This window comes from Lampris incognitus, chromosome 12 (genome assembly GCF_029633865.1).
Source record: "Lampris incognitus isolate fLamInc1 chromosome 12, fLamInc1.hap2, whole genome shotgun sequence".
In the NCBI taxonomy this organism is placed as follows: Eukaryota; Metazoa; Chordata; class Actinopteri; order Lampriformes; family Lampridae; genus Lampris; species Lampris incognitus.
This window is the reverse complement of record NC_079222.1, coordinates 33755826-33769393: the sequence shown is the minus strand read 5'-3', so window position 1 is coordinate 33769393 and position 13568 is coordinate 33755826. Positions and strand designations below refer to the sequence as shown.

Sequence of the window (13568 nt, the reverse complement as noted above, 5' to 3'; positions counted from 1 at the left end):
TACACGAGACATTTTTGGGTGACAAGTTTTATTTAAGATGTTACAAAACTGCCTAAAATGTATTGGATCTCTGCAAAACAAGTACAAGTAATCATAATTTAAATAGATATATATATATACATGACCATGTCCGCCCTATGACAGAGTGGGGCTCAGACAGAGGAGGCAGCTGCATGACGTGGAGACGAGTCGCTGAACACTGTAGTGACCACTTTTCTCCTTCACCTGATGGAGTTTTATCTACACAATAAAGGAATGTAGCGAATCTGACCCTGACACATTTGCGCATTCTGTTACAAAATGTTACAATTGTTACGTTCTGTTACAGAATGTTACAATTGTTACGTTCTGTTATAAAATGTTACAAATGTTACAAAATGTTACAATTGTTACGTTCTGTTACAAAATGTTACAAATGTTACATTCTGTTACAGAATGTTACAATTGTTACGTTCTGTTATAAAATGTTACAAATGTTACATTCTGTTACAAAATGTTACAATTGTTACGTTCTGTTACAAAATGTTACATTCTGTTACAGAATGTTACAATTGTTACGTTCTGTTACAAAATGTTACAAATGTTACATTCTGTTACAAAATGTTACAATTGTTACGTTCTGTTATAAAATGTTACAAATGTTACATTCTGTTACAAAATGTGCTGCTGTTTTTTTTTTCAACGGCGATAAAAAGATAAGCAAATAAACCTGACGTGTGAAAATCACAGTAGACCTGTGGGATTACAAGAGTGGTGGTGTACGAACAACTGGGTTTTCCAGCTTAACTCAAATACGGACATGTGGATGTTCTTCCGCCGAGGTTTCGTCGTGGCCTCGGTTGTGGAGACGGCTTCAAGATGTCCGCCACGTTCCGCGTCTTAGTTCTCCTGACATGAGCCTACGTGGGGGACAAAATGAAGACGTTGCAAACACAGTGTCTGTTTGTCACAGTATTGTCAGTGTCACATAGTGTTGAAAGGAAAGCGATTCTCAAACTGGATCGTCAGGTTACCCTTTCAAATGAAGAACCTTAATTTCCTTATAATTTCATTGGTGGGAATGGTCACCCTATACTTCATCCTCCCCACTGTAAACCAGACCTTTATAATAACAATAATATTAATATTAATAATAATAATTATTATTATTAAATAATGCTGGTATATATTATAATATAATAATAAAAATAATAATAAATTATTATTATTATTTTATATTTGTATAATAATTATTACCTAACTACGAAAAGGAGCGTCTTATACCACTTAGAGGTGAATAATTAATTATAATTAAGTCAATGAATAGATGATAATGTGGTTATTTGGGGCCCCCTTGGCTCAAGCTATTTGGTCCTCCAGGGTATAAAACAAAATGAGAATTTTGCATAATCACTTACTTTGATGGGAACAAAGAACATTTCAACAGCGTTTCATTAGGGTGAAGTCGTCCCCCGTGTGCTGTGGTATAAGTTAGGACTCAGTAAACTTATTGTGCTGTGCATTGTGTATTGGGCCGTAAGCCACTTACATGTGCCAAGGCGCTCTTCCAGGAGGCCAATCTGCTCACTGAGCGAGTCGATGCGGTCGAGCTGCTGGAAAGAGTGGGACAGAAAGGTGGTTTTCTCGGACAAGCCCTCATCCAGGGACAGGGGGAAGAGGCTGTTGAAGGGGGCCAAAACCAACTGCAACTTCTACATTGGGAGTAAAGGGGGAAGAGGACAGGGGAAAAGATGGGGGGGGGGGGAAAGAAATAAAAAGCTATTTGAATGTCTCACCAACATTTCTTATAAAGCAAAGATCTGGCATTTCAAGGGCTGTTTGGTTTAGAGTTCTGTTTTTCAGCGACCATGGGTGCTACGCATCAACTTGTATTAAAAAACAACACAATCACATCGGGAGCAGTGGTGCTCCTTGTGAGTGAGCCTGGAAGGTCTCACCCATTTGTACGGGTTTGCACCTAACGTGTGTGTACTCATGTGCTACTTTTTGCGTTAGCACATGTGCTTAAGTATGTAGAAGTCGTGCACCTTTTCCAGCAGTTCAACTCTGCTCCTCAGACTCCGTACCTCCTCGGTCACATTTTCTGCAAGGCCAAACGTCCGACCTGCAGAAACCAGACATATGGAGGAAAAGGGGGGGAAAAGGTTCAGTCGAGTGAGGGATGGTGGTAGAGAAAGAACTGTGCATGTTAAATTCAAGAGGGGATGACGCTGCTAATCCTCTTATTTTGATCACCAGTATACAGCCTTGAAAAAAGTCCTTTGAGCATCCTACCCCATTATCAATCCCTCTCCAATGATGATTTTTCCCGCCTCCCACTCTCCCGAGCTGTCCCGGCCGCTGCTCCACCCCCTTCTGCTGATCCGGGGAGGGCTGCACACTACCACAGGCCTCCTGCGATACATGCGGAGTCGCCAGCCGCTCCTTCTCATGTGACAGTGAGCACGTGGGAGGATCACGCTATTCCCCCCCAGTCCCCCCGAACAGGCGTCTGGACCGACCAGAGGAGGTGCTAGTGCAGCGACCAGGACACATACCCACAAAGCCGGGGGGGTAACACGGGGATTCGAACCGGCGATCCCAGTGTCGGTAGGCAACGGAATAGACCGCTACGCCACCCGGACGCCCTCCAGTGATGATTTCTAACCAGCGTGAGGCAATTTCACTACAAACCAGGGAATGAAACCACGTGGCAGCGGGGGAATTTGGGCCACGGGGTGAAACTTGTGACAGAGCCATAACTTCGCCTTAGCAGAGGCCGTGGATATGGGAACAGCGGAAAGGCCCGTGCACAAGAGCGCGCACTATAAATAGACAAACAGCCCACCCTCCCTTCTGTAAACAGACATATCCCACATCACTGAGAAGGAGCAGACGTGGCCTGTCTGTGTCCACCCGAGGGATCGTCCCTGTAGCAGTGATCTCATCAGGGTAAAAATAATAGTCACCCCAGGTCCCTGGCTGTGCTCGGACAGCCTACCAACAGCCCAGTCTCTCCAGATGTAGTCCATTATCGAGAAAAGAATAAGTAGAGATACGGAGTAAGGAGGACAGAGAGGAAGGGAAGGAGAGGAATGCTAGCAATGGGCCCCCCCAGCAGACAGGATGGATGGTGCAGGAATGAGAACATAAGCCCACGCCAAGAGAAGAATTAAAAACAAACCTTGGGAGTGAAGATAAAGGTAGACGGAGAGAGAGGTTGAGAAAGGAGATCGAGTCCGTACTCCCCCAGAGCACCTTGGCAGAGTCAGACGTAGAGTTTCTACAGTTTGATCTGATCGGAGGATTTTATTTATGGCTGATCCTTTGCGTGGAACAATTAATGGAATACAGTCCAAGGCATCTTTACGGGCCTCGCCTTTCCCGCAGAAAACTAAGCTGCGGAGGAGAGCGGGACTCCCAGACAGGTCCGGTAACACGTTCAACAGGCGGAGAGATAAGACACGAGTCAGTTTTATTTGTATAGCCCAATATCACAAGTGATACATTTGCCTCAAGTCTGCATTTAAGGTTTTTGTTGCTTCAGTTTCTCTCTCTCTCTCTCTCTCTGTGTCTCACTCGCCCCCGCTCTCTGTGCTGATTAGGCAATACTTCCAGGACCCTCATCAATCCATGTCACACACACTCTTGGGGGGGGAGAGGGGGGGGGGGGTGTCTTGCATATGAGACAATATCCCCTTTGGATAACTGGTATTTCATCACAGTAGACAAGTTTGGAGAAATCGTCTCTCTAAAAACTCATAACCACAATATACTTGGGCCCAGAATGGGGATGGAAAGGAACTTTTCTGCATCACCTCCAGGCAGCAGGGGCTACTTTACCCTGTTATTCAAAGTCAGCAATACACCAACCCCCCCTTCCCCCCCAAATTGTATCCGGCCAATTACAGCGCTATTCCGAGCCGTCCCGGTCGCTGCTCCACCCCCTCTGCCGATCCGGGGAGGGCTGCAGACCACCACGTGCCCCCTCCGATACATGTGGAGTCGCCAGCCGCTTCTTTTCACCTGACAGTGAGGAGTTTCACCATGGGGGACGTAGCGCTATCCCCCCCCCCAACAGGCGCCGTGACCGACCAGAGGAGGCGCTAGTGCAGCGACCAGGACACACACCCACATCCGGCTTCGCACCCGCAGACACGGCCAATTGTGTCTGTAGGGACGCCCGGAGATGACGCGGGGAATTGAACCGGCGATCCCCGCGGTGGTAGGCGACGGAATAGACCGCTGCGCTACTTGGGCTCCCCGACACGCCACAGTTTTAAACAGAAGAAACTGATTGTTTGGTGAAAAAAGAAAAACCTCATTGATGGACTACGGTGAGACGTACCTTTGTCATATGAATGGCAGAGCATAACAGAGTTGTGCGGAGTTAGAAAACAACGAGACAGGAGACGTGAGAGTAGACGTAGTCGAGCTAGCTTACTAGCTCCAACTTAGCACGTCACACATCTGACAACGACGCTGAACCGTGAACCGGAAGCGGAAGTGCATTATCTGACCCCTCGCCTCTTCCCTTAAAGGTACACCGTCCTCTTAGGTGAATGTCTCTCGATACACAGACGTTGGTCACCACAGTCGCCTCATTTAGCTCGACTTGAGGTGAGGTGGGTCCTCTCCGGGCCAGTACACACGACTGGCCCGGCTGACTGGTTTGGAGTCGGCGCCAGCCGCAGTGCATTATTACTCACGGTACGAGTTGAGAGTGGCATAGCGCGTACCAAAAGTAATAATGGACCGCGTGGCTGGCAGTCTTCCTCTCGTCCCTCCTCCGACCAGCCGCTGCGCTGCAAGACACAACTTTACACCGACACGGAGACGCGTCGACCACCTCACCTGCGTCGCTGGAGGGGAGGAGGTGCACGCCCATGGTTGCCTGGGGTTTCTGGGTGGGAGAGACTGGAACGGGAGGAGGAAGGCTCTGACAGGCGTGGCCATCTTCCGCTAGCCGGAAGCCGTCCCTGCACGCGCACCGGTAGCTGCCGGCCGTGTTCACGCACTCCTGAGGACACGGTTGTAGCTCAGCGCACTCATCCACGTCTGACAGACACAACAAAGAGAGGAGGATACGTTCACGGGTCTGCTTATACACGTGGCTACCACCCGGCGTCACGCCAAGGCGTGTAATGCACGCGCCGGTCTCAACGGGTCAGCGTCACGGTTTGCCTCGCTCAGGCGTGAGAAGTAAACGCGCGTATGGAGGCGCAGTGCCAGCAGGGGGCGATGATTAAGAGGTGAAGGCAGGTTAGGGTCAGGGTTAGGGTCAGGGTTAGGGTCGGGGTTAGGGGAGGGACTTTGGAAAATGCTGTATGCTTCTTTTCCTCCGTCGGAAGTTGCCGGCGTTGAGTTTCATCATCGCCCCCTGCTGGCACTGCACCGTCATAACACGCGTGTACTTTTCACGCCTGAGCGAGGCAAACCGTGACGCTGACCCGTTGGACCGGCGGGTGTATTACGCGCCGTGGCGTGATACTGGGCTGCACTAACTGTGGGTATCCTCGTATACTTCAACATGCTCACATGTAATGGTTGGTATATCTGTGTGGGTGTGGGTTAGTGTGAAAGAAAGATGCAGAAAAAGAAGAAAGAGTGAGTGAACGAGAGAGAGAGAGAGATACCTGTCTGGCATTGGCGTCCTCTCCAGCCCGGAGGGCATGCACAGTGGTTGGGCCTCAAACAGGTGCCGCCGTTCACGCAGGCCTCCCCGCACACCGCTGTGGAAGATAGACAACGTTGGAAAGGCTTCATGCGCGGGATGTGGAAAGACGAGCCAGTAACCTCACGATGAACTGCACGGAGACCAAATTTGGGTTTCGAAATGCTGACTTCAAATAACCTTGGTTGCAGTTGTGGGAGTGGAATCTGCGCCACCCGGGGCAGCACTCGGGGTACGAGTGTGAGTGAGGGACCACTCTGGTTGCTTGCCGGTATGCCGCCCTATATATGGTTCTGGTAAAAAAAAAAAATAGAGAGACACAAAGTTAGGTATTACCAGCCATTTAATGTAGTCAGCAATGCAGTTAGTTGGGCTGCTGTAGTGTTTGTCCTTATCTGTTTGGAAACAGTGCTGATGAGGGGGTGGACGCTTCCAGAAACTGGAGTTTTAGCAAGAGTGTGGTAGGGAATATAGAGATAATTGGAGAGAGAGAAAGAAAATAGGATGGAGGAAATGTAAACTGAGATATGGGGGAAACTCCTCACTGTCAGGTGAAGACTCCACATGTATGGGAGGAGGCATGTGGTAGTCTGCAGCCCTCCCCGGATCGGCAGAGGGGGTGGAGCAGCGACCGGGACGGCTCAGAGAGCGGGGTAATTGGCCAGGCGCAAATGGGGAGGGGAAAAAAAAAGGGGGAGGAGGGAGAGAGGAGTAAACTGAGATATTAAAGGATAATACTTTCCGTTTTTTTGTGTGGTTTTTTTTTTAACAGCCTGGTCATAATTGTCGTAGGTCTCGCCATCGTGTAAATCACCGCTGGACACAGCTTTAAAAGTGTTTTAGGGGCCATGACATATGATCCTTAAATCTGTCTTTAAAAAAAACGTCTGCTTCGGATAGACGGTGTTCATGATTTCCCATTTTGTGATTTCTCCCTTGCACCGGCAGGGCATCGTTCATCCATGTCTTGACGCATGCGCCGTAAGCCAGGTTAGAAAATCAAAGGAGGTGGAATCAGCTCATCTGGATACAATGTTTATGGACCCGATAAACATTGTATCCAGATGAGCTGATTCCATCGCCTTTGATAATTCCCCGGTGGTTTCACCTGCCTAAGCAAGAAAAGCTGGTTAAACCTGCAAGTTGAACCAGGACGCATCTCGACCATTGTCGATAATCTTGGACGTGTCGAGTCATAACTTTTGATTCTGTCGGCGCTTCCGCAATGTGTGGTTAGGATTAATTTGGGTTCAATCGGACTCGCTGAAACATGTCCGATGGTCGTCTTCCCATGGCTGCACGAGACACCGCTGTGTAGTCGAGTCCACGGTGGCCCCTTGTCTGAGATCTTCACAATGATGCCAGTGAGGGAAATGATAGCATAATGGGTATGCACAATGGAAAGACAAAACTATCAAAATAAGACCCGAGTTTTAAAAGACTGGAATCACCCTTAATTCTGAGATTTCTTGGATGGCTTTAATCCGGATCATGTGATAGTTTCTGGTACAGTCTCAGAGAGAGAGAGAGAGAGAGAGAGAGGAGAGAGAGAGAGAGAGAGAGAGAGGAGAGAGAGAGAGAGAGAGAGAGAGAGAGAGAGAGAGAGAGAGCGAGAGAGAGGAGAGAGAGAGAGAGAGAGAGAGAGAGAGGAGAGAGGAGAGAGAGAGAGAGAGAGAGAGGAGAGAGAGAGAGAGAGAGGAGAGAGAGACGAGAGAGGCAGAGACAGGGGCAAAGAGAGAGAGAGAGGCATGAGAGAGAGAGAGAGAGAGAGAGAGAGAGAGAGAGAGAGAGAGAGAGAGAGAGAGAGAGAGAGAGAGAGAGAGAGAGAGAGAGAGAGAGAGGGCTAGAGGCAAGGGATGGAGCAAAAAACATTGCCCCCCCCCTTCTCCCCAATTGTACCCGACCAATTACCCCACTCTTCCCGAGCTGTTCCGTCGCTGCTCCCCTCTGCTGATCCGGGGAGGGCTGCGGACTACCACATGCCTCCTCTGATACATGTGGAGTCACCAGCCTCTTCTTTTCACCTGACAGTGAGGAGTTTCGCCAGGGGGACGTAGCACGTGGGAGGATCACACTATTCCCCCCAGTTCCCCCTCCCTTCCCGAACAGCCATGCCGACCGACCAGAGGAGGCGCTAGTGCAGCGACCAGGACACACACCCACATCCGGCTTCCACCCGCAGACACGGCCAGTTGTGTCCCCGTAGGTAACGCGGGGATTCGAACAGGAGATAAGATGGACATTGATGATGTATAATAGAAGTGAATCAAATTTACCTCAACTCTTGGACCTAGTTGGTTTAAAGGCCTACCTATGATTATCATGGTGGTGATCGCCGTGTATGCGCATCTCTGAACAAAAGGGAAGCGAGCGAGGGTGAAAGGATAAGGGATACTGGGGCAAAAGATAAAAACGAAAGAATGAAAGTGAGCTATAGTGTGAGGTAGAGTAAGAGGGAGGGAGGAGGGGGGGGGGAAAGGGAAAAGAATTTGAGTGTGTTTTAAGTATGGAGGGAGAGCCTGTCCAAGATAAACAAGGCCGCGGTCTCTAATGGCGAGCAGTTCATTTCCTGTAGTTACACAAAGTGCTCGATATTTAGATTCCACCCCAAATGTGTGCCACGATGGCCGGGTTTGTGTGTTAGTGTGCGCCGGGGGAAGTCCAAAATCCATCTGAGACCGCACCCCCTGCTTACCCCCTTCCCCTTCTATACACACCAGAAGTGTTTTGTACCATCTCGTTGGTAAACATCCAGTGATGCAGTAAACTGGTGTCATACCAGCGGATCCGTCTGGGCCACACCACAGATAGAGATAGAGACAGAGACTGGGAGACTCGTCTAGACTCATGGTGTGGGTGGACGTCCACTTCTAAGTAGAACAAGACGGTTGAGCGTGTGCCTTTGCAATCAAGGTGGACGTTTGATTTTGGGTTTTTTTTGTTGTTGTGTGTTTGCAATACATTTTGTGTGAAAGGAGTCGCCGGCGTGCCTTACTTGTATGTGCTGCAGAGGCGGTGGCCCTGGCACAGAGTGATGTAAGGCTTGTGGACAGGCTGGATGTAGGATTCTGTCGCTAGGAAAACGCTGTACCGGTTGTCTCGTCCACACACCCTCCTCCTGAAAAAGGAAAGACACGAGGTCGAACCGTCATCCTAGCTGTCGCCTTAAAATGACGTAAAAGAAGCCGCACGCCGCAAGAGGGAGCGGGAGGCGTTGATGTGCGCTGTGCGATCATAAAGAAACGGACTCTTGAAGTGTTTTCTGAGCTCGAGACCCGTTGAGTGGCACATGCTGAAATGTCAGGCTCCTTCTTATTCAGGGAGTTTAGAGAAAACACTTAAGGTTTAACCCGTGCTAGCTGTGTCGCTTGGAGCAGTGCTCAGCCATCGTCTTGCCATGCCTTGCTTAGGGGCACAGGCAGGAGTATTAACCCTAACGTGCATGTTTCTTTTGACGGTGGGGGAAACACCCGGAGAAAATCCACGCAGACACGTTGGGAGAACATGCAAACTCAACACAGAGGACGACCTGGGATGACCCCGGACCCCGGGGTTCGACGTGGCAGAGTAAAGAGTCGATCTTTCATCTTGTTCGACCTCAGTTTAGCCTTTTGTAATTGGTGTCAGTTAATTTGCCAATCAACAGCCTATAACAGGAGCACCTGGAGAAATCTGACGGGTCCGTTAGTGTCGCACAGACGGGCAGAGCTGTTCTCTTCAGATCAAAGAAGGTGGAATCCGCTCATCTGGATACAATGTTTGATTGACAGATAACGAGTCAATAAACATTGTATCCAGTTTCAACCTGCTTTGATCTTATAAACAGGATACAATAAACATTGTATCCCGATTCAGCCTTCTTTGATCTCATTCCCTGGATTATTGCGCATGCGTCGAGACGCGTTCTCTTGAAAGTTCAACAATTCTTTGACGCGTCACAATACATTTACGTAGACAGGCATGTCGAGGAGAGAGAATTTGAATTTTGTTTTTTGACCCCCCTCCCCTCCCCTCCCCCGTTTTTCTCCCCAATTGTTATCCGGCCAATTACCTCACTCTTCCGAGCCGTCCCTGCCGCAGCTCCACCCCTCTGCCGATCCGAGGAGGGCTGCAGGCTAGTGAGGAGCTTTGCCGCCCCCCCCCAAAAAAAAACAGGCGCCCCAACCAACCAGAGGAGGCGCTAGTGCAGTGACCAGGACTCATACCCACAGCCGGCTTCCCACCTCCCAGACATGGCCAATTATGTCTGTAGGGACCAAGCCGGAGGTAACACGGGATTCGAACCGGCGATCCCGTGTTGGTAGGTAACGGAATAGACCCGCTACACCACCCGGCAGAGGCCTAACTGACAGCTCGAGTTCTGTGGGCTGCACAGCTACTGACATCCAAAACTGACAAGCGACAAATCACAATAAACACAGGAAGTGGATGAAGTGGACCGTTACCCATAGTGGCCGAAGGAGTGGGGAGTGCCTGTCCACATGAAGGACGAAGAGGGAGGAGGAGAGAAGGAGCACTTGGTACATGTCTTCCTCTTTCCCACGTTCCCTCGCTCAGTCTCGCTCTCCGTCTGCTCTCTCTGCCAACTGGATGCAAAAGAGAGGGAGAGAGAGAGAGAGAGAGAGAGAGAGAGAGAGAGAGAGAGAGAGAGAGAGAGAGAGAGAGAGAGAGAGAGAGGCGGATGAAGGGCAGGGGTTTAGCCAAGGTCTCCTTTCACAGATGTGTGTATTCTTGTATCCCCCCCCTCCCCCCCAGGAGGACGTCTCCAGCTACCTGTGAGAAGACACGTACACAAGTATGGGATTGTCTTCAGTTAAGTCAGGAAATGAAGCGAACAGACGTCAAATCGCAGCAATCAAACGAGGAGTCTCATCCACCCAGGCTTGGCGGCCCTTTGCGGAGACAAGACAACGGGATGGCTGAACTCTTGTCCCCCGCTGATGCCGTTAGAGGATCGGCCCCTGTCACGTCTAGTGCAGCACACTCCTCGGGTATCTCTGCTACAGGTCAACCCTTCTACAGAGGAGGAGACCCTCATACGTTTCCCCTCGAGAGGCATCAAGATACAGCAGACGACGAGTCAGGGTCAAAGGTCTGGATGAGAACTACCAACCCAGGCCGGAGTCAACCCCGTTAATCAGCCACCTACGAAGGCCCCGCTTCTGTGCGACGACCTGCAGGGTCGACACAACGGCCGTGCTTCTCTGAACCCCCTGGGTGGGGTGGGGTGGGGGGGTGTGGGGGGGTGCGGCTGCTGTTGATAAATCACCCATCCATCCCTTATCCAACCCGCTCATCCGAATTCGGGTCGCGGGGATGCCGGAGCCTATCCCAGCAGTCATTGGGTGGCAGGCGGGGGAGGCACGCTGGACAGACCACTGGTCCATCACAGCCCCCCCCCCCCCCACCACCACCACCACCACACCACACCTAGGGACAGTTTAGTACTGCCGATCCACCTGACCTACATGTCTTTGGACTGTGGGAGGAAACCCACGCAGACACGGGGAGAACACGCAAACTCCGCACAGAGGACGACCCCCAAGGTTGGACCACCCCGGGGCTCGAACCCAGGACCTTCTTGCCGTGAGGCCACCACTGCGCCACCTTGCCTCTCGTCGATAAATCGCCCACATCACGTGCTGATACCGTCTAATTGTGAAACCTTTTATTTTTGTATTCATGCTTATTTCTTTATATGTGTACGGACAACATCGGCTGGAGTGACTTCCGGTTATAAAACGTGTGGTTGTCCTGTTGCTGGAGCGGGGCACGGCTGGGGGAGCAGCTTCAGCCCCCATCAGCAGCCCCTCCCCCTCCCCACTAAGACGGCTTCATGACCAGCACTGAAGACACACTGTGCAGCGATGGTGTCGCACACGCTATGAGCAAATTGTGTCTGAATTTGAATTTGTGCGTGCGCGCGTGCATGGGGTGTGTTTGGTTGTGTTTTGCACACAGGAGTGGGCCTTGTTTATCTTGCGGAGCCTAGTATTTAAACACGCGTTTACCGATGACACACGCAGGCCCTGCTTTACCGACCCTTCCTCTGAATATCTGACCCCCATCGTTGACGCACAAACCCCACAGAGTCAACAGCACACACACACACACACACACACACATGCACTTCACACACTATACACAATTCCGAATTGCTGTGAACAAAGCAGATATGCAACCTTACCGTGAGACTAAACAAGAGTGAGGCACCGAAAAAACTAGTCACCCTTCCTAGAAGTACCCCCCCCCACCCTCTCCTTCTACATTATGCAACTTTAATTCACATTTTACAGGATTAAAAGAAACATGTAGTCACCTCTATGCGAAGGGGGAGTTTACAGCATACAAGTCATTCAAGCTCGCAGCATTTTTCATACTTTGGACAAGATGGGCAAAAAATCATGTCGTGCTGGAGTCCTCTTGGCACTGCCGCCGGCGCAGCGCTTGCCAACAGGGACATTTTTAAATGCATGGGTGCCCAGTCGTGGGAACCCAGTCACAAAGCACTGCCAGTTAACATGGGCAAGTGCGAGTCGGTTACGGTGCATGTCTGGGTGCTGAATTAGCTGACGTGTTTTGTCCGAGCCAATGGTAGGACGTACACAGCGAAGCCCTCGCTCATTAACGAATCACAAATCACAGTGATTCTCTCAGCACTGCAGCAGCGGGGGGGGGGGGGGGGGGTGCGCGTGCGCGTGCACGTTTATGAATCTGCGCGTGTTGAAAATCACACAAAACAGATCGAAATAGACAAGAGGCACAGCGACGCTCGCCGAGAGAGTTGCCACGTGCAGAAGTCGCCGAGATGATTGACAGCCAGGTCAGAGATGGTCGAAAGCAGTGTTACAACTTTCCCATCGACGCTCCTGACGGGACTTGACAACAGTGTCGCTGATGCTTTGGGTGATGAGGGATGACGTCATTTGACCCGTTGCATAGGGTTTACAGCTCGCGTCTTGCACGGAGCTGCTATTGTTAACCAAGACATTTTGTTTCAGCGGGAAAAAAAGGAAAAAAGAAGATCAACTAGTTTTTCATGGCAGTAATGACACAAAAGGAAGCAAACTATTTCGGCCTCTCCAATTTCCAACTGCCTGAACACGTCAAAAAACGCCGGAGATGGGTAAAGTGCCCGTTCCCGGGTTCAACAAACGCATACCGAAAAGAAAACGTTGAACTGTTTAAAATGAGCATTTAAAAGAAAATGTGCTTATTTTCACAACCTGTAAAACGTATTTTAATCACGTCTTGCATCGCTAATAGACCCCAGGACGTAAGTCAGAAGTCATGACCACGTGACAACAGCGAGAAGACTGTAAGTGAAAGGGGGGATGAGGGACAGAGGGGCGACAGTTCTGCAAAAAACAGAAACACGTGTCCTCCATAAACTCTCCCCAGTAACTTCGGATGTAGCAGGTATAGAAAGAAGGGGTTGCAGTGCAATGGACGTCATGGTCCCACACGTCAGCGTCTGTGTCCGTATGTGTGGAGACACCCTGATAGTCTACGATCCAGGTCTCACCAGCACCGATTCCACTGTTGCAGTGTATCATTGGCTCGCCGCACTGCACACTCTAACAGTTAGTAAAGAGACGAGGAAACCCACTCAGCTGGGAAAAGTGAGTAAACGAACATCAATTGTGTCAAGTTTCGACCGTTTCACATAACTTGACTTTCACATAACTTGACACAATTGAGTTCATTTACTTACTTCTCCCCAAGTGTAATTGGTTTCCTTTTTTTTTTCTTCTTCAAGTAAGCTGAACTTTTGGAATTTACAGTGTGTCGTTTATGTAGAGGTGTTCATTACAGTGGCCAACAGAGGGCGCTGTTTCACCGCACCGTAAACACCCGAATGTCACAAGTTTGCGAGAGCAGCGCTATCGGCGTTGATTAAGAATGCTCTCTCTCT

General features: G+C 50.1%; 1 protein-coding gene across 1 annotated transcript; it reads right to left on the bottom strand.

Moving 5' to 3' along the window:
* Nucleotides 1–374: 374 nt before the first annotated feature.
* egfl7 (EGF-like-domain, multiple 7) lies at nt 375–10179 on the bottom strand. The gene is given in 9 exon segments (XM_056290593.1): nt 375–899; nt 1529–1691; nt 2028–2104; nt 4834–5037; nt 5616–5711; nt 5834–5946; nt 8649–8771; nt 10099–10130; nt 10132–10179. Coding segments are annotated over 9 exon segments (876 nt in total). The 3' UTR covers nt 375–879.
* Between the last annotated feature and the right edge of the window lie 3389 nt (nt 10180–13568).